This window comes from Aedes albopictus, chromosome 3, assembly GCF_035046485.1.
Source record: "Aedes albopictus strain Foshan chromosome 3, AalbF5, whole genome shotgun sequence".
In the NCBI taxonomy this organism is placed as follows: Eukaryota; Metazoa; Arthropoda; class Insecta; order Diptera; family Culicidae; genus Aedes; species Aedes albopictus.
The window spans coordinates 297,290,751-297,312,824 of NC_085138.1; the positions used below are offsets into that span (position 1 = coordinate 297,290,751).

At 41.8% G+C, this 22,074-nt stretch overlaps 1 protein-coding gene across 1 annotated transcript in view; it reads left to right on the forward strand.

The window, feature by feature from the left end:
- Positions 1-22,074, forward strand: part of LOC109418656 (Kruppel-like factor 2) — a 575,512-nt gene that overhangs the window by 350,082 nt on the left and 203,356 nt on the right. Inside the window, exon 4 of the mRNA XM_029863719.2 lies at positions 21,546-21,606. Within this exon, the coding sequence (XP_029719579.1) occupies positions 21,546-21,606 (61 nt within the window). The remainder of the gene's footprint in view (positions 1-21,545; positions 21,607-22,074) is intronic.

Genomic DNA, 22,074 nt, shown 5'->3' on the forward strand with positions numbered 1-22,074 from the left:
GATAATAGGTGGCGCTAGTGACCATGAAATATTTTGCTTTGATAGGAGTTGCATCAACAGTCATTATCTTGAGAATCAGACCATATGGACGAATTTCGTTTTCGGCAATGGTGAACAGGATATCAAGAGCTAACCGTTAGTGAACTAGTTAGCTCTAGGTTTATCTGCTAGTGCGTCCTAAAAATTCTAAACTTCTGTATCTCGAGAATCAGACTACATAAAATAATGTCGTCTAACTAGTTAGTTCTAGGTTTATCGACTAGGTAGCGCTAGTGAATTTTAAAAAATTCTCAACTGCTGTATCTTGAGAATCAGACCTGCACTGTGGCTCAGTTGGTTAAATCACCGGTCTAGCGAATATGGGGTCGTGGGTTGGAATCCCACCAGAACGCGATTTTTTTTCACAAATTTATTCTCAATTTGTCAATTAGCAACATTCTGTGCTGTTTAACTACAAGTTTTTCTGTATGTTTATGACATACCAGCAAATCTGGTAAATGCCAGTAAAGGGCAACATACATCAGTGTGACGCTAGTGAGTCCTAAAAATTCTTAGCTGCTGAATCTCGAGAATCAGAATACATAGAAGAATTTCGTCTTCGGCAAAGTTGATCAGGACATCAGAAGCTATCCAATAGTGAACTAGTTGATTGTAGATTAATCCGCTTGGTAGCGCTAGTGAGTCCTAAAATTTCTTAGCTGCTGTATCTCGAGAATCAGACTACATAGAAAAAATTCGTCTTTGGTAAAGTTGATCGGGACTTCAAAAACTATCCAATAGTGAACTAGTTGGTTCTAGGCTTATCGACTAGGTGGCGCTAGTGAGCCCTAAACACTCTAAACTTTTGCATCTCGAGAATCAGACTACATAGAAGAATTTCGTCTTCTGCAAAGTTGATCAGGACTCAGAAGCCTTCCGATATTGAACTAGTTAGTTCTAGGCTTATCGACTAGGTGGCGCTAGTGAATCCTAAAAAATTCTTAGCTGCTGTATCTCTAGAATCAGACTACACAGAATAATTTCGTCTTCGGCAAAGTTGATCAGGACATCAGAAGCCACCCGATAGTGAACTAGTTAGTTCTAGGCTTATCAACTAGGCGGCGCTAGTGAATCCTAAAAATTCTTAGCTGCTGTATCTCGAGAATCAGACTACATAGAAGAATTTCGACTTCGGCAAAGTTGATCAGGACATCAAAATCTATCCAAAAGTGAACTTGTTGGTTCTAGGTTTATCGACTAGGTGGCGCTAGTGAGCCTTGAACATTCTAAATTGCTGTACCTTGAATCCTCGATCTTCCGTATGGTCTACGATAAGATGATTATTTGCAAAACGATACTTTCCAGTAACCACCAAAAGTATTGAAAAACATAGTTTTGCATGTGTAGTAGGGTTGACTCTAGGTTTGCCCGTTAGTAGGTTTCAATGATTTTTAGAAATTTTGAACTTCTGTATCTCGAGAATAGAACTACATAAACTTGGGCCCATATAAACACTGAGGCTGTAAATAACGTGAGCCGTGAACTACGAACTCGCACAATCAGTGGGAATTGTTTATACCGTGAGCTCCGGAAGGAGCTGAGGCAAATGAAAATGAGATGTACAGAACGTTAATAAGGTGGTCCACTTTAAAAATGAAACATAAACCATGCTCAAAGAACACTTGCATGCAATTGGAGTTTACGAATGACGAATGCGAAGAATGGTCTTTGGCGCTCTGCTAGATAACGGTGTGGGCGACAATGGATAAGCCATATGCTCGCTACACTCTGCGGGTGCCAAAGTAGTATACGGTGGGCAGGGCATGCTGCTAGAATGCCGAATATCAACCCGCGACATATAGGCATTGTGGGGTGTGAATATAGTTTACTATTATTCCTCTTGCGTGTCCGTCCCTTAGCAAGCATCAGTGACAGCCAGCACCATGACGACGGTTTCAGTGTGAAGCTGCCTCATTGAAGAGAGAAGCTTTGGTAGTTTGCTAAGATGGCGGTGAACGGATTGAACCAGTGAGTTCCGCAATATTCACAGGCATTATTAGAATGAAGAATGTTGGAATGCCTAAAAAATGTTGAAAACTATTCATTGACAAACAACTAGTAGTTTTTTTAGTCGTTACCAATGAAACCCCTTTCTGGAACATTTGAAACTATAAGTTTTATATCATGGGAATATCAACTTTTTATTGCATCATGATCAGTCCTCTAGAACAGATTCACAAAACTTGGAATAATATTATTTTCAACGTTTTATGTGCATATGCCCCACTGTGTAGTTAAACGAAAATTTCACCGTAGGTTTCCGTTTAAATGACTGCAATAACTCTATTTTATGTTTTTTAGACACTCCAGAAAAAAATCAGGCATATCTTGTTGTGATTGTGGCATATTCAGGCGTTAATAGGTTAAAAAAGGTTTAGAAATACTGAAAGTGTAGAGTACTTTTTTCAGTGTTCATAGCTTATGGGCCTGTCCATAAACCACAAGGCACTGTTTTTTAACTTTTGAATCCACCTTTCCTTGTGTGGGTTTGAGCCTTAACCCAGTACGAGAAGAACTGGAGACAACTGGAGACAACAAAGATCGTCAGCTTGTCGAATCGCCATGTTTTTTAGCAACCAGTTGCTTTGACCAGTGATTCAGGATTTAATCAAGTCGGAACCTCCAAACCCATCACCAATTACAAACATAAACCCAACCCAATCGGTCTCACCAGAAAGGGGTTAACCTTTAGTTCCAACAATAAATTGTAACTATACAAAGGCCGTACCGCGCGCCGTCCGATAAAATCTTAGCCAATCTTTGCTTGCACCCACACGACAAGGCGTGACTTAAACCAACTCATCTTCTTTCAACAAGGCTTTGTACCTTCGATACCTTGTCGTCACGGTTTCTTACAAAGAAGAGTACGGTTTCACAAAGTGAATTTTTCAGTTTTATAGCTTCAAGATTTCTAATACTGAATCCCAGAAAATTCCATTTCATGCATGAGATTTTATTGGTCGATTGTGTGAGGCAGACTATCGATTTTTTGTTGGAGGGTAGAACTGATAATCTTCCAATTGTTTCAATTTCAAAAGGGCAATTACACCTTTTTATAACTCTATTGTTTTCAAATTTTTCAATTAGTATTTTCCCATACTTTGACAAATTTTCAACTGAGTCGTAAAAGCTTGTTAATTAATGACACTCCGCTGTGGTAATACAGACACTCTTCGAGAGGGTTCATAATCAACTTCAAAGGCTGGGCTTCCTCTATCGACAAAAAAGTTGCAAACTATAAACACCGCACTCTGCCACAGAAAGGCGGCAATACGTGAGAAAAGTACAAATGAAATAAAGAAACACCCGCGGCCCCACGCCGGCCGGAGACGTTCGGTTCGGTTGTCCTACGCCACGTTCACCGCTCCAATCTGAGGTCCACTGCCGCCGCCGCTGCGTCTTCGGGTGTCGGTCGCCCATAGATTTCTCTGCTTCGAAAACGATGCTAAAATAAATGAAGCTCATTAGTGCGGGTCCCAAATGCCACGGGAATTGATAGCAATTTGGAGTGATAAATAAGTGACAGTCGAGCTCGCCGAGCGGTGTCGGTTTGGCACGACTGCTACGCGACCACTTGGAGAATGTCCGCCCGTCGTGGTGGATGTCGCCATTTGTCTACCCTCTTCTACTGGGGGTGTGAAGTTCTGCACGCCAGATGTGTGAAGTTTTGCGTCATATTGTGCGCTCGAGTTCCCTCTCGAGGGGGGATTCGAGTGATCTAGTTTCAAGCGGTGCGGTTTCCTACGGGGCAACAATGTTGCACTACTGTGACTGTGAGATTTGCTACAGTAATTTGTTTCAATTACCAATCCTCGCTGATCTATAAAATTGTGTTTTGTAGCCATTCCCATTTTTGCGGTGTTAGTCATTAAATCCGAATCGTGCGAACGTTTAGTTCCACACTGAACAAATAGAATCCCATTTGACCCGAAGAGCCGGGTAAACCACCACCCGGATCGTTTTCTCCAGGTCAAATTTTACGAACTTCGTCTGTTGTACCTTCCTACCTAGACCGCAAAACGACACGGTTCTGATCCAATCGCGCCAAATAAGTGATGGGGGTTGGTAACAAATCTCCTCTCAGCCAGGTAGGGAGTCAACCGTAAAACGTGCGGTTTCGCGGATCATCGATTGGCAGTGGCGGAGCCAGGAATACAATATTTTGGACACTTTCCCAACTCAGTCAATTAAATACTCATTCACTGAGTTGAATATGACTAGATACTAGTACTACCGGAGGAATAGATGGAAGGTATCGTGTGTCCCATCTACAAAAAGAGAATTCGTGGGGCAATATCAGGCTGGATTCATGGGTGAACGCGCTACAGCGGACCAGATGTTCGTCATCCACCAGGTGTTGCAGAAATACCGCGAATACAACGTACCCACACATCACTTGTTCATCGATTTTAAATCAGCGTATGATACAATCGATCGTGACCAGCTATGGCAGATTATGCACGAATACGGATTTCCGGATAAACTGATACGATTAATCAAGGCGACGACGGATCGAGTGATGTGCGTAGTTCGAGTATCAGGGACACTCTCGAGTCCCTTCGAATCTCGCAGAGGGCTACGGCAAGGTGATCGTCTTTCAACATTGCTTTAGATAGTGTAATTAGAAGAGCGGGGATAAACAAGAGTGGAACGATTTCTTGGTTTGCTTGGTTTTGCTGATGCTATTGATATTATTGCTCGTAAATTTGAGACGATGGCGAAAACGTACATCCGACTAAAGAGTGAAGCCAGGCGAATCAGATTAGTCGTCAATGTGTCGAACACAAAGTACATGATGGCAAAGGGCTCCAGGGAGGCATTACCATGCTCGCCACCCCGAATTTCTATCGACGGTGATGAAATCAAGGCGGTGTACTTGGGTTCACCGATGACCGCCGACAACGACACCAGCAGAGAAATTCAGAGGCGCGCAGGAAATCGAGCTTACTTTGGACTTCGCAGAACTCTACGGTCCAACAAAGCTCGCCATCACACGAAGTTGATTATCTACAAAACGCTGATTAGACCGGTAGTTCTCTATGGGCACGAGGCATGGACTCTACGCGCAGAGGACCAACGCGTCCTTGGAGTTTTCGAACGGAAGGTGTTGCGTACCATCTACGACGGAGTGCAGATGGAAGACGGGAATTGGAGAAGGCGTATGAACCACGAACTGCATCAGCTGCTAAGAGAACCAACCATCGTCCATACCGCGAAAATCGGGAGGCTACGGTGGGCGGGTCACGTCATCAGGATGTCGGATAGCACCCCGACTAAAATGGTTCTCGAGAGTCATGCGACCGATACGAGAGAACGTAGTGCGCAGCGAACTAGGAGGGTCGACAAAGTGGAGGACGATTTGCGGATCCTTCGCAGAGTACGGAACTGGAGACACATAGCCATGGAATGGAGATTGAAAATGGATTTTTGGTTGATGCCTTATACTATCTTGGTGTGCACTCAGCTGATGAAATTCCAAAATTTATAGAAAATTCCATAAAAAAAAATCATTGTAATGCTCTGGCAGTTTGCTGACAAGATGTGTGAGAAATTATTTCCAGTGCTGTCATGGTGAAATCAGAGCTAGTCAGTCAAGGTTCCCCGATTTCAACGCCCCTTCACTGGTGCATTCCCACGGATGAATACCTGGAGGAATCTCTGAAGCAACCGCTTGAGCAATTCCTGAAGGAACTGCTAGAACAACTTCTGAAGGAACCAATGGAACAACTTTTGAAGAAATCCCTGCTGAAACTTCTGAAGTTATTCTAGCAATATTGAAGACGTCTCTAAAGATATGTCCGAAAGTATCGCTGGAGGAATTTTAAGAACATCTGAAGAAAATTCGTAATGAATTTCTGAAAGAGTTTCTGAAAAAAAAGAATATCTTCAAAATCCATAGATAGATTTTCTGAAGAAATCCCAGGTGGAGTACCTTAAGAAACACTCGGAAACCCCTGGTGGAATACACAATTATACCTCTTGCGATATTTTTCAAAAAAAAAAGAAAAAGAAATCCCCTAATCCCCAAACATTTTTTTAATGAATTCTTCAGAAATTCCTAGTGAAAATACATAAGTAAATTCCCGGCGGAATTTCTTATGAGATCTCTGTGTGAATTTCTGCAGGAATCTCTGCAAAAATGTCTTACAGTCTTTCCGTAAGAATCCTTATAAGAATCTCTGTAAAAGACCGTAGAAAAAATTCTGAAATAATCCTTGGAGGATTTCTAAGACTTTCTTTAGAAATCCTTGGAGCAATTTCTGGAAGAGAAATGTCTTGGAGGAATATATAAAGAAATGTGAAGAAGTCTTGGGATTTTTTTTAATAATCTCTTTTAGAATTTCTAACGCAATCCTTGGAGAAAATTTTTTAGAAAGCTTCTGATTTTGTTAAAAGAATTCAAAATTTCTGATTTCTAATGTATTCCTGAATCATTTTCTAAAAAAAGGATCCAATGAGTATTTGTGGTAATTTTCATGGAAGGTTTTCTAGATGAATGCTTTAAAAAGTTTCTGTAGGAATCTCTGTGGAAAAAAAATGAAGAAATTCGTAGATGAATTTCTGGAACAATCTATGCAAGATTTTTCAAAAAGGAATTTTTATTTTTTATTTGAAGGAATCCATGCAACATTTTTGGAAGCTATCCGTGCAAAACTTTCTTGGAGTTCTTGGAGAAATTGGAGGACATTCTAAAGTCTTGAGGAATCCCAAGAAGATTATGTGAACAAATTTCTGACTGATTTTCATCTGGATCTCCCGGATGATGTTTTCAAGTAAATCTACAAGGAGTTTCCAAAGGAGTCCCAGCCCAGCAAGAATTTCTTAAAGAGTCCCTGTGAGATTTTTCATTATCTCGTGAAAGATTTTTCAAATGAACACTTGAATGGATTTCAGCAAGGTTCATTTTTGATCCATGAAACAATCGTCGGAAAATCTGTGGAAGTTTTTTCAAAGTTACATTGGATAAATCTGCCAAAGAAACCACTGGAAGAAAATCTGGATATATTTCTGAAAAAAATAGTAGTCCCATTTATAAAAAAAAGCCATGGGAGATTTTCTGAAATAATCTCTCGACAAATTTGTGCCAGGCCGCTAGGAAAATTCCTTAGGAATCCCGACAGATAATTCCCGATTGGATCTGACATTGTTTAAAAAGAATCCCTGGAGGAATTTCTAAGAAATTCCAGGAAGATTTTCTGACAGAAATTCAATTTTTCAAAAAAAAAAATCCCTGGATCAATTTCTAAAGTAGACCCTGAAGAGGTCTATGTGTAGGGCCCATATAGCCGAGGCGGTAAACGCACGGGTATTCAGCATGACCATGCTGAGGGTGACGGGTTCGATTCCCGGTCGGTCCAGGATCTTTTCGTAAAGGAAATTTCCTTGACTTCCTTGGGCATAGAGTATCTTCGTGCCTGCCACACGATATACACATGCAAAATGGTCATTGGCAGAGGAAGCTCTCAGTTAATAACTGTGGAAGTGCTCATAGAACACTAAGCTGAGAAGCAGGCTTTGTCCCAGGAGGACGTTACGCCAAGGAGAGAGAGACCCTGAAGAAAGTTTTGGAAAAAGCCTAGGTAGGGTAATTTTCCAATTGTTGCACGGCTAAAAATTCGCCGATTATTGCACACCTCAAAAGAATAATATGGAGTGTGCAACAATAAGCGAGTTTTTAGCTGTGCAACAATTGGAAAATTACCCTAGATCTTTTGAGAGAATGATTATAGGAATTTCCAAAGGAATTGTCGAAAAAAAGAGTAGAAAAGCCCCGAAAAAAGGGGGATCTCTGAAGCATTCTCTAAAGAAATCCCTGGAGGAACTTCTTCAGAAACTCATATGTACACATCTTTCTTACACAACTCTTTGTGATACTTCTGGAGGAATCCCTAGTGGAATTTTTTGAAAAAATTGAAGTTGCTGTGAGAATTTCCGGTGAAATCCTTAGAAGAATTCCCAAAGGAACCCCAGTACAAATTTTTGAAGGATCTTTTGAATCATTTTTTGAAAATCTAAAAAAAAATAATTAAGGAATCTTGCGAGAAATTTCTGAATTAATGTCTAAAGAAATATCTAAAGAAATCTCTGAACCGGTTTTTGAAAGAATCCATGGAAAAGTTTCTGTTCAAATTCATGGACATTTTTTTTTAAATGGAAGAGTTTTAGAAGTAATTGTAATTTATTTTTAATTAAATTGTAATGCAATTTCTTTAAAAAAAATCTTTGTGAAATTTGTAGAATAGAAGGATTTTTTAAACAAATCTCTCAAAAAAAAAACGAATAAATCAATGGAAGATTTTTTAAACGATTTTCAACCAAAATTTCAGAAGAAATTTTTAAGGGAATCTCTAATAGATTCTCCAAACGAATGTCCAAAGAAATTTCTAAATAAATATCCAGAGGAATTTCTGAAATAATTCCTTGGCGAATTCCTCAAATAATTTTCGAAATGATTTGTAAAATATTCTGGAGGAATTGGTGAAGCAATTCATGCCAGATTTCGTCTTAGATTTTTTGTGACACTTTTGGAGAAACTCATGGAAGATTTTCTTAAATAATCTGTAACATAATGATTTAATTTAGGAAACTTTCTTCAGTGACCACCGTAATAAATTTGAAAATTCTGGGTTAACTTACTTCTATTTAACACCACAGAATTGCAACAAATGACAAACGAGCAAATTAGCGGTACAACCTACTCGTACAAAGAGATCGTTCGGCAAATACAGCACCAGTCTACGCTGTTTCAAGTATATGTCACGAATCTCCAAATTCCCGAAGGAATTCATCAGGAGTTTCAGAAGGGATCCCTGGAGGTATTTCTGAAGCAATTCGCAAAGGAATATTTTCGAAGCAATTCGTAAAGGAATACCAGCGTAAACCCCCAGTGAATTTCTGAACTTTTTAATTTTTGAGACATTTATGCAAATTACGTTATTGTGTATGTCCATTGCACAGAATATTGGCTTTTGAATAAACCATACACATTATTGGAGACAAAAGATTTCGATTGTAACAAGCTGGCGAGATAGTGGTTTATTTGTTATTTAGCAAGAATTACTAATATAGCCAAAAACCTCGAGCCTTTTATCGAAAACTCAGTTTTCATTCAGTTTTTATGTATTTTGCACTTGTTGCCAACGCTTGCAGCAATGAAAATGCAAACAGGGAATTGATTTGGGATACCCTCCCTCCAATCCTGCTCTACCGTCCGTGCACAGGTCAAGTTAAGAGTAAGGTAATTTAGCAAATCATTTAAACTAGTACAGGTCGGACTCGATTATCCGGGGATTCTATTAACCGGGGGCCCGATTATCCGGGGCTCGATTATCCGGCAAAAATGGCTCGATTATCCGGGGAAAAGTTTGTTTTTGCTTTGTTTACAAATTTTTAAATTACCATATATCAAAAAACGTGATAAACATCAAATACAACACCTGTAAATAGGATTTACCCTATTAGAAAATTGTTTTTATTTTTTCACATTTTTCATCCAAAATTTCATTTTCAAAAAACATGGTTATAATAATACAAGACGTTGAGTTTAGACCCTACAACGTCACGTATGATAGCTTCTATGTTTAACGAACTGTTTTTGATTGAAGAACATCAAAAATAAAAGAAAAGAAGCATGGCTCGATTATCCGGGTGATTCGATTATCCGGGGTGAAATAATTTTGGAGTCACCCGGATAATCGAGTCCGACCTGTAGTTGTTTGAGAATATTATAATCCGTGGATTAACCCTCGAGCAGTCGCGTCTTTGATCACGAAAGCTGGATGTGTGCACGGTGTTTGATTGACTGCCCGTGGACGCTACTTCAGTTTCTTCAGACCATCCACACTCACACAAGGAACCGATGACATATCTGTCGGAACAAAGCAGGCATCTTCAGTGTGTGAGTGTTGGTGATTTTTAGTATTGCTGTGTGCGTTCAAGATGCAAACGGTGCCCAAATGCGCTTCAAACGCGGTAACACATGTTACCAAAGGCAACGTAGCAACCATAGCCAATATCACCGCCTCCCTAGGACTCGAAAGCTCCCACTGTCATCGGGTTACTGGTTAGAAAATCTTACCGCATTTGGTGCTCCCGCATTTGATATTTGCATTTTGAATGCACACAGCAATAATCCTCTACATAGAAATGAGCTAAAGTTACATTTGTCGATTCGGCAACGCTGTTTGTTTTGTTTACAACACTTGCCAGAAAGCTAGATGTTCAAACTTTTTGCGTGACTTTGTTGTGGTGCAGGTTGCTTTGTTTACGTTTGCTAATTATTCGAAGTTTTTTCCCAAATTTTTGTAAAAGATAACAGCGCAATCGAAGAAATCTGAAATGCATTGCAAAGAATAGCGCGAATCAAATCGGCAGAAGTGAATCAAGCAGTAGCAATGAAAATTTTTTCGAGAAGAGCAGCGACAAAAGTTTCTTCATGAGCATTAGCTTTTGAAAGCAGAATTAATTGAATATTATCTTCTCACTAAATTTTCATATTTGATGGCATTCTCGATAATAAAAAGAATATTTTTAATATTCTTGATTTCGATTGCAATACCGTTCAAACAACGCCTTCCTACAAACGATATACATGTTCAATTGGCTCACACTTCGACAGTTATCTCTGCCTGATTGGCTCACAATGGCTGCCTCCGCACATCTCTATATGTAGGATTACTAGTGATTTTCTATTGGCACCTGCCAGGTCAGGTTGCAGCTCAACGTGAGGAATGAGAAGGAAGTGAATATGGCAATTCAAGCCTAACTTTTCAAAATACAGTATGTAACAATCGCATTGATCCGAGAAAAACACCTCCAAAATTTTGAATTTGTCTATGAAATCGTAATTAGTGTTAGTTTCATCTCTAGAAAGCTTCAGACCGATTAATTGTATAACATAAAACTTGAATGAGGGGTCTGATAGTAATTTTCGGATGATTTTCGTTTAAATAAGTGAAACTGTTAGATAGGGTATTTTCTCTTTCGTTTGATACATACGGTATTTGTGGATACATTGTTGACTCTGAGGATGATATTGTAGATTTACCGGCTACTTGTATTCTACCGGTCGCTTCAGTATGGCCTCCAAAGTAGCCGTTTCATAAAAAATAGTAACTTAAAAATGATTTTAAACATTTTTATTGTATGCGCTATTCCTCGTTGCCACTAGCTACTCAGCGAAATTCATTTCTTGTCAATCAAGTTGATTTTTATATGAACACGGCTACTTTGTAACGGCTACTTAAGTAACCGGTAGAATACAAGTGGCAGCCAATTAAACGCCCCTTAATAAATTCAAAAGTTTCCATAAATAATTCGAAAATTGCCAATAAATAAATAGGGGTGGAAGCAATAATAAACTATAAAATTTCCATAAACAAATCAAAAAGCGCATAAATAAATCAAAACTTCCCATAAATAATTGATTTTCGAGCAATAAAAAATGCCAGAATTTCCACAAATAAATCAACAATTGCAATAAAAAACTATATTTTTTCCAACAAAAAATTTCGAACATACTACATCACAGAACTATTATGCTAGAAAGACTGAAACTATGTGTGCAATTTAGCAGGCAATTTGAAGCTCAATAAGTTTTGCAGATATCTTTGAAACAGTAATACCGTCTAGAAGAGTCTTGATTTCTAGATTTCTAAAAAAAATTGTATCGCAGTTATTTTTTCTTATTGACTTAAATTTTGACAGTATATTTATCCAACATTTGTTCTGAAAGTCAAGCTGGCACACACCGTGACGAAACCAGATTTTCTAGTTTTTTTTTATCATAGATTTTTTGTATGCAATTATGTGGAATGAACTCACCAATTAACATCCTATTTCTAAGTGTATTGAAATTATCATACAGTTCAAATTCTGAAAGAGTGCTGCCAACCACTGGATGATTCGACATGAAATCTTTTTAAAGTTCATCATTCAATATGCATTCGACTTCTTTTGATATTTTTTTCTAAAAGAGATCTTTCTAATTTAAAAAAAAATATAGGTATTCTTACAATTAACTAAGGGTTGATGATATTCTTCAGATATTTTTCTTGACAAGAATCCCTTTCAATTGTTTTTCAGAAATCGTCACGTACTTTGAAAAAAGCTTGAATTTAGCAAAGCAAGCCATAGCAAAGCAAAGATAACTGTACACATCGTAGTTGCTTCTCCGTGATTGACCAGAACAATCGAAGTTGCACAGAGAACCAATAAATGGTGCTTGGGACTAGCTACACACTCTCAATGTGCACAATTCGAGAGTTCAACATTTGCACTAAACGAGAAAGGACAATGTGCCTCTGCCTAAACACGCGTCATTTTTCGCTTTTTCTCCGTACTTTTAAAAAAGCTTGAATTTAATAGGAAAATATAGTATTGTACCCTGTTTAGCCGCCAAGATGTCCCGGTACGAATGCCCTCAATAATTTCATGTGACTGGATCCTCAGGACAAGGGCTGTGAAGCATTTAGCTCTAATATTGAGGCTTCGAAAGCTTCTACAAAAATAGCTATGAAACTTGCTAACTGCATCGAAACTGTTAATTATTGATTGATTATTAGATGTGACGTTCCATTTTTCATAAGTTTTCCATATAAGTTCGTGGGACTAATGTGCCTTATTTCGCCAACAAAAGATTCATGTTTGCCTGGAATATGCAGTGGGCCCATATAGCCGAGGCGGTAAACGCACGGGTATTCAGCATGACCATGCTGAGGGTGACGGGTTCGATTCCCGGTTGGTCCTGGATATTTTCGTAAAGGACATTTCCTTGACTTTCTTGGGCATAGAGTATCTTCGTGCCTGCCACACGATATACACATGCAAAATGGTCATTGGCAGAGGAAGCTCCCAGTTAATAACAGTGGAAGTGCTCATAGAACACTAAGCTGAGAAGCAGGCTTTGTCCCAGTGAGGACGTTACGCCAAGAAGAGGAGAGGAGGTGGAATATGCAGTTGAATTCACCGCATTCAGCATAATCCTAGCTACGCCACCGTTTCGGCGGCAATCTTCCCCACGGTGAGTGGCGGGCGGCATATCTAGGCGAAGGGCGTTCATGACGCGATGGCTAACGAAACCGCCCGCAGGCCCATGGCTGTCTACCATCATCGTCGTCATCACCCACCACCATCAGCATCACGGAGCGGCACGAGAGCACGCGGAGAGAAAGGAAGCAACCCAATAGCGAAAAACGGCGCGACGACGACGGTCCCCATCCCAAAGTGATGATACTCTCGGAGCCCGCCGCAACCAAGCGGTCCCAGCCCAAGCCCAAGCTCAGACCCAGACCCAAACCCCGAGCGCAAATATTCTCCCACGCTCGGAACACGATATTTCAATCGGTTTATGTAATAGATGCTAAAAAGCAGATAGATTTTGATGAGTCGCGCGGTTGCCCACCAAAACGGATGATGATTCCGAAGGGAGGAGGTCGAGCGCACAGACCCGCCTTTGGAGAGCCAGCCAACCTGGTTCTGAGCATCTCCGCTCCGCGCCAGAAACATGATCGCGCGCAAGGCATTCATTTGCCGTGCCCGTAGAAAGAGTTGGTCCCTCGTGCCACCTCCTTCCCTGGGAAGTACACGATTCATTCTCTAAATACTTGTGCAACGGCACCGTACGCCGACCGACCAACCAACCAACCGACCGACCTGACGTTTATTGCAGTTGAATTGAATTGACTCCCAAAGAGCTCCAAATAAACTCGTGTATATTGAACGTTTTATTGTGGTTCTGTTATGGCCCTCTCGGGTTACATACTTTTCCCTTCGCGGGTGGGGGTTGGTGGAGCTCAGAGTTGGAGATGCAAGCGCGGGCAAAAACAAACTCTGCTGTATAAATGAACGGAATGCACAAACAGGCGATGAGCCACCACAGGATGGGAACTTGCAATCTCGGTGGCGTTTGGCAGGGCCGGCGTCAGTGGATTCGAATTTTAAACTTGGCATGTGCTTCTCTCGTTTGTCGGGTGAAGATCACTGCGTCCAGATTTTAAAACTATACCCTTTTGCTGTGAGGTACGCAAGTTATCTCAGTAACATGTTTGTCACTGAGATACCTTGGTATCGACTGAATCTCAAGACCACCTATTATTGATGAATAGAGATCCTGAGTTACAGTATGTGACTCCCCCATTTTGGCGGGACTAGCTTTAAGAAGCAAACAACGTCCTTGGGAGATAAGATCCATATGTCAGTAGGCCCTAAAAATGGCTTGCTGAGAACTTTGAACCTACGTTGGGTGAGTGCACTGCAATAGCAGATGATGTGTTCTGATGTTTCCCTCTCTTTGTCACAGAAGCGGCAATTTGAAGTTTGGATTGCTCCGATCTTTTGTAGATGGTATCTGCAGGGGCAGTGTCCAGTTATTAGACCGATGTAGATGTTGAGATCCCTTTTGTTGAGACCTAATAGTTGTTGAGTTTTCTTGGAGTTTATCGTTACGAGCCTGTTGGATTGGCTCGTATGGGGAAGTGCATTCCAGTTTGATGTGATTTGACTGACCATATATTTGTTCAGTTCCATTTTTATAGAGCAGTCTGAGATCCCGCAGAAGGGCTCAGGGCCAATGAACCTTTTTTTTTAAGTGGCATGTGCTTATAGCGTCACTTAATCTATTTTCGTCCAGCGTCCTATTTTGACGTGAAAATCTCCAGAATTACGTATTTTTTAGAATGCTGTCTTCTGATAAATTGTTCGTCACATCGGGGTAGAAATTTACTTCGTCATATGCGCTGATTCCCGTCATATCAGATGGAAAATAGTTGATAATCAAAGATACTCCCACTTATATTTTCCAACGACTCATTACGTGGAAGCAAAAAGATGTAGATTATCAATAACCAGTTTTATAATCTGGAGGACACAAACGTCAACTGAAACATTTTGGTCTTTTTTTCTAAATCAACATCTATCTCAATTTGAAAGCTTTCCATAAAATAGTACTTCGAGCACATGCTTTGATTTTGATTGAGAAAAAAATAACTGTCTTTTGGAATACTCAACTATGATCAAATCATATTTTTTTACCGTTCCATGTTCCATAGTGTCACGTAGAAGGTGTGACGAGAATTGAGTTCATGATTAAGACGTGGACTGGATGGAAACAGAATTCCAGGGACAATTCAGATTTATTATTTAAAAAAATGGTAGTTGTTTTGCAGGATGTTTATGCATGATATGAAAGCTAATTTATGAATTAGTAATCAAAATCAAATTGACCATGAGGCAAGATGAGGCAGGTCAAGATCATCATAGAAGATTTGAACGCTCAGGTAGGCCAGGAGGAGGAATTCAGACCGACGATTGGTAAGCTCAGCGCCCACCAGCAGACGAACGAAAACGGCCTACGACTCATTGATTTCGCCGCCTCCAAAAATATAGCCATACGTAGCACCTTTTTCCAACACAGCCTCCCTTATCGTTACACCTGGAAATCACCACAGCAGACGGAATCTCAAATCGACCACGTTCTGATTGACGAACGGCACTTCGCCGACATTATCGACGTCAGGACCTATCGTGGCGCCAACATCGACTCTGACCACTATCTGGTGATGGGCAAACTGCGCCCAAAACTCTCCGTCATCAACAATGTACGGTACCGGCGATCGCCACGGTACAACCTAGAGCGACTGAAGCAACCGGAGGGCGAGCTCGATGAGGCCCCTCTAAAGGACTGCTGGAGTACAGTGAAAGCAGCCATCAACGACGCAGCCGAGAGCACCATCGGGTACGTGGAACGGAATCGACGGAACGAATGGTTCGACGAAGAGTGCAGAACGGTTTTGGAGGAGAAGAACGCAGCGAGGGCGGTAATGCCTGCAGCAAGGGAATCGACAGAACGTGAAACGTTACAAACAGAAGCGGATTCAGCAGACCCGCCTCTTTCGGGAGAAAAAGCGCCGCCTGAAAGAAGCGGAGTGTGAAGAAATGGAACTGCTGTGCCGTTCCCAAGAAACACGGAAGTTCTATCAGAATCTCAACGCATCCCGCAAAGGCTTCGTACCGCGAGCCGAAATATGCAGGGATAAAGACGGAGGCCTCTTGACGGACGGTGATCGAAAGGTGGAAGCAGCACTTCGATCAGCGCCCGAACGACGTGGAGAACGTAGGCACGGGAGCCCTCGGCAACGGAGGAAACGACGACGCCAGTGCAGCGGAGGACGGAGACGAACCAACTCCCACGCTGAGGGATGTTAAGGATGCCATTCACCAGCTCCAAACCAACAAAGCAGCTGGTAAGGATGATATCGCAGCTGAACTCATCAAGATGGGCCCAGAAAAGTTGACCACCTGTCTGCATCGGCTGATAGTCAGGATCTGGGAAACCGAACAGCTACCGGAGGAGTGGAAGGAAGGGGTAATCTGCCCCATTCACAAGAAAGGCGACCATTTGGAATGTGAGAATTTCAAAGCGATCACTATTTTGAATGCTGCCTACAAAGTGCTATTCCAGATCATCTTCCGTCGTCTGTCACCTAAAACGAATGAGTTCGTGGGAAGTTATCAAGCCGGCTTCATCGACGGCCGGTCAACAACGGACCAGATCTTTACCGTACGGCAAATCCTCCAGAAATGCCGTGAATACCAGGTCTCAACGCATCACCTGTTCATCGAATTCAAAGCGGCATACGACAGTATCGCGCAGAGCTATGGAGAATCATGGACGAAAACGGCTTTCCTGGGAAGCTGAATAGACTGATTAAAGCAACGATGGACGGTGTGCAAAACTGCGTAAGGGTTTCGGGTGAACTATCCAGTTCATTCGAATCTCACCGGGGACTGCGACAAGGTGACGGACTCTCATGCCTATTCTTCAACATCGCTCAGGAAGGTGTGATGCGACGAGCCGGGCTCAACAGCCGGGGAACGATTTTCACAAAACCCGGTCAATTTGTGTGCTTTGCGGACGACATGGACATTATTGCCAGAACATTTGGAACGGTGACAGAGCTGTACACCCGCCTGAAACGCGAAGCAGCAACGGTCGGACTGGTGGTGAATGCCTCAAAAACAAAGTACATGCTGGTAGGCGGAACCGAACACGACCGGATCCGTCTGGGTAGTAATGTTACTATAGACGGGGATACTTTCGAGGTGGTGGAGGAATTCGTCTACCTCGGATCCTTACTGACGGCTGACAACAACGTGAGCCGTGAAATTCGGAGGCGCATCATCAGCGGAAGTCGGGCCTACTACGGGCTCCAGAAGAAACTGCGGTCGAAAAAGATTCACCCACGCACCAAATGCACCATGTACAAAACGCTAATAAGACCGGTGGTCCTCTACGGGCACGAGACATGGACCATGCTCGAGGAGGACCTGCAAGCACTTGGATTTTTCGAGCGACGTATGCTAAGGACGATCTTCGGCGGTGTGCAGGCGAACGGTGTGTGGCGGAGAAGGATGAACCACGAGCTCGCTGCACTTTGCGGCGAACCCAGCATTCAGAAGGTGGTCAAAGCCGGAAGGATACGGTGGGCAGGGCATGTTGCAAGAATGCCGGACAACAACCCTGCAAACCCTGGTGTTTGCAACTGATCCGGTTGTGCCAGGCGTGGAGGCGGAAAGGCGTGGAGTGCAGAGAGCACGATGGGCGGACCAGGTGGAGCGTGACTTGGCGAGCATTGGGCGCGACAGAGGATGGAGAGCGCGAGTGGCAGCCACAAACCGAGTATTGTGGCGTACTATTGTTGATTATGTCTTGTCTTAATGATGTTGAACAAATAAATGTAATGACCATGAGGCATTGAGCGAGGTGCAAGAATAAACTCGACCATTATTGATCGGTGATTGAAATGACGGAAATTAGATAAAAAAAACCTTATCTGTACTGCTTTCATGCAAGTTGGTAAAATTTGCATACAAGTGCCTACAGATCATGTAGGGTACACTGGAACCTCTTTTATGCACATGGCAGGGACTGCATAAATTAAAAAATGGGTATACATTAAAAAAGGGCATACAAGAAGAGAAATTCATGAACAAATTGACTGTGACTTGGCTCTCAAAGAAGTTTGGGCTTTAATGAAGGAATCTAGTTCGCATAGCGTATCATTGTCCTTGCTTCACAATATACAAAATCATGCAATGGCAGGCAAAGAAAGCCCTTCAATCAATAACTGCGAAAATGCTCAAAGAACACTAAGTTGAAGAGAGGCAGGCCAAGTTCCAGTGGGAACGTAGAGCCTTAAAAAAAGAACAAGTTTACCAGAACAGGTCATGCTTCTAGGCATTTGAAGTAGGGCTAAGGTGGTTTCCGGAAAGTTCCCAGATAGCCCGAAAAAAGGAGTTCCAAGGGGCTTCAGGGGCATTTTAACAGGTTGTTTCATGGGATTTGAAAAGCCTTTTATGGGTGTTCTGTCCTGATTTTTTTTTTGGGGTTTGAATAGGATTACGGGGAAATCTGGGGCATTTCAAAAATATTAAGGGGGTTTCAGAGACGTTTCAAGGGGCTTTAAGAGCAATTCAAGGGATCTCAGGAGCCTTTAAAGGGCGTTGTAAGTGGTTTTAGGGGCATTTCAATGTATTTCAGAGTCATGCAAGAGGTTTTCAGAGTGTTTCAGGAACATTCTAAGAGCGTTCCTAGAAGTTTTAGAGGCATTTGATAACATTTCAGGGGCGTTTCAAGGGGATTTCAGGTGCGTTTCAGGGGGTTTCAGACGCATTTGCGTCCAAAGGAATTTCAGAGGCATTTCAAATTGAATATGGTGATTTCAAGGGCGTTTTAATGGGATTACGGAGGTTTCGGGGACGTTTCAAGGCATTTTAGGTCAGGGTCCATACGCGCCAACTTGTGACGTAGTTGAGGGGGCGGAGCTCTTCACAAGTGAACAATACCCGTATGTCAGGGGGTTTCAAGAACACCCATAAATCATAGGGTATTTCAGGGGCGTGTCAAAAGATATTGTGATGGAGTCTCTAAAAATCATCTGAAACTTTCAGAAATGCCTCCAAGATCCCCTTGAAACCACCTTGGACCCCATGTAACGAAACTCCTGAAAACTCCTCCGTAACGCTTCCGTAACGCATCTGAATCTCGCCGAAAATGCTCACAAACTTCCAGAAATGCCTATAAAATCCCGCTTAAACCCCCTCGAATCCCATGTAACGCATCTGAGAGGCTCCGAAATCCTCGAAAACACCTCTGTAACGCCTCTGACTCCCGCCAAACATGCTTTGAAATTTCCTGTAATGTCTCTAAAATTCCCCAAAACGTACTTGTAACGCTTACAAAACCCGTCGAAAATCCTCTGAAACTCTCTGCAATGCTTTCGAAAACCCTTTCTGACCCCCAAAAACTCCCCAGAGATCTCCTGGTACCCCTTGCGACCCCCTGAAACCTTCCTATGCTCTCCTTTATTTTACAATTTTATAGTCAAGTTGTAATTCCGCTCTAGCAAAAAAATATTTTGAAAAAATAAATAAAAAGCAAAAATGTTCAATTTCCACAGGAGTTTAAGATTGACATTTCAGATATGAATAACTGTTATGAAATAATAACAATACATAAATTTACCTCAATCATGATTCGAACTCGAGACCCGTTGATTGCCAGTCGCATGCCTTAATATCTTGGTCATCATAGAGATAATGAACTGAAGCACTCAAATCAAAACATAAACTTCCGTGGTTTAATAATGATATCACTTCGACCCCTCTTCAGCAGTGGTGAATTAGCACAACATTATGATTGATAACTGAACACATTATTCAGCTGCTGTTCAGTAAGAAATACGTGTTATATATCCTGTATTCTGAGTCGAAGTATGATTAAATGAAAGCGCTTATTCGAGTTGTGAAAAACACATTATATACAGATACATTTGCTTATTTGTACATAAACTTAATAAGAAGCAGAAAAAGGTCTTGTTAAACTACTTTATAAATCAATTACTGCATGTCGAATAGAAATAGAAATGTTACCCCGCTGATCAATCATACCCCGTTTTACGGTAATCCAAATAAGAATATTAGAGTAAAACATGGAAGTTTCTAGTATCTAGTTTCTAGTGCATTGTTCAAATAAATTACTGAATCCGGCCCCTGTCACTCATTGTGTTACACCGAAAACGAATGGTTTCCTCACGAAGAAGATCGATCGGATTGGCTATGAATGAGCGGATGAATCGGTTCGGTGTACATCGCATCGTCTTTGGGACGACTGGTGAGGTGACGGCGTGGCTCACTAGTGTTGCATGATGCGATGCGGTGGAGCAGAAAATAAAACGTGATTCCAGCATAAATGCTCCGGTTTCACATTAATAAAATGTCACTAGGGTTGTCCCACCGGCTTGCGGCCCGTGGACAACATTCTCTCAAAGTACGGAATTCCGATCATCTCTAGCTCTGCTTCAGTTCGAAGCAATGAGATAAACCAACATTGAAGCTTAGCGTTGGAACTTCGCTCAAGGAAAGGCGTGTTTCTGTTTGTTTACGTTCTGTGTTGCTTACGGCTTTCCGCTTGCCAACCACTCGTTCGAAGAACGACTTTCAGCTAATCCGTTTGGCGCTTCGGAAAAGGAAGTTAATTAGGTTATTCCCACGCACTAAATAAGGAAAAAGCGCGGTGGTTGACACTGACTGCTTCACTGCACGCTTCAAACCATTCCATAGGATCAGTTGGGTAGGGGAAAGTGTTGTAGAACGGGCTACCAATGAAATCCTCTGAAATGGCTATCGTATTGTCGATACTAAATGTTGTTTTCGAGTCTATGGAGACGCATGGTTTTTCATCATTGTTTCACATAAAGATTTTTCGCTTGTGAAATAACGACGAACAACCATGCGTCTCCATTGATTTATTCTGAATTAAAGATTGCAACATATAGCCTTCAATTATTCGGGTATGTTAGTTTGATCAGGATTTTTCGCATAAGCTGGTACAACTGATGAATACGATGAAAGATAAAATGCGAAGAATGAAAAATATTGTAGAAAGTCCCGAAAAATACAGAAGGTTTTTAATGTGGCCATTCCGACTTTCCGATTCGTCCTGTTTTGTTCTCCTCTACCATGACCATCGTTCTTCCATCAATTCAACGAGAAAAAGGTGTCCAACGTAGGGGTATTGTTCCGACCAGGGCAAGGAAGCAACAAAGTCTATTTGCGCTCTTATTTCTCCCACATCTAGTTTCCGTGATCGACACGCTGCGCTCTGTAGTGCCTTGTTCGCCTTTATCCAAAGTAATTGATCTGCGTTCTGATGCAAATAAATTATGTTATTCTCACGTTGTTCCTATGTTGTTGTTGCATCAGCTTGTGCGCCACCACCCTGCGGCCTTAAGTAGGTACCCACCAATGCAATGGTGAGAATTTAGCGCCAGCGTTAAATGGCTGTTATTGATGATTATAGCACAAATTGGAGCTCTACGTAGTATTAGTTTTTGCACCGTTTAGACCCCAGCGATTGATGATGCTTCGGCACGAAAGCTATACGCGCTAAAAAAGAGGAAATTGAGTAACACTATATCTTCTATTTTTTTTCTGTTTCTCGTTTTCAGGCAGAGGGCCCTCCAGTCCAGCTTGAACCAGTCGATCTCAGCGTTCGTTCACCACCAAAAGGTAAGTTTAGTTTTCAGGATGATTAGCTACTGGTATAAATACGACCCAATTTACAAACTATGTAGGTATATGTACCGATCCATACTGAGAAACTAAGAAAACCTGTAATTAGTTTCCTCGCTTTGGCCAGAAAGATTTCCATGGATTTCTTTATGAAAACGTCTTAAACCGAGAGCTGTTCATCATGGGCTGCACTTCTCACTCTCGTTAGAGCATGAGCATGAGCATGAGATGACCGTACAATTCGTAGTTGGTACTCCGTTACTGACCAGAACAGTCAACATTGCACAGGGAACCAAATGGATGGGGCCTGGGTGTAGCTTTCCATCCTCAATGTGCAATTTTGAAGGTTCAAAACTTTATATTGTCAGTACCGGCGCCGGCCACGTCCTCACGGTCATCGGGGAAGGGAAGGAATGTTGGTGTGACATCCGTTGCTACTAGAGACCGTGTGTACCTCCGCATCCC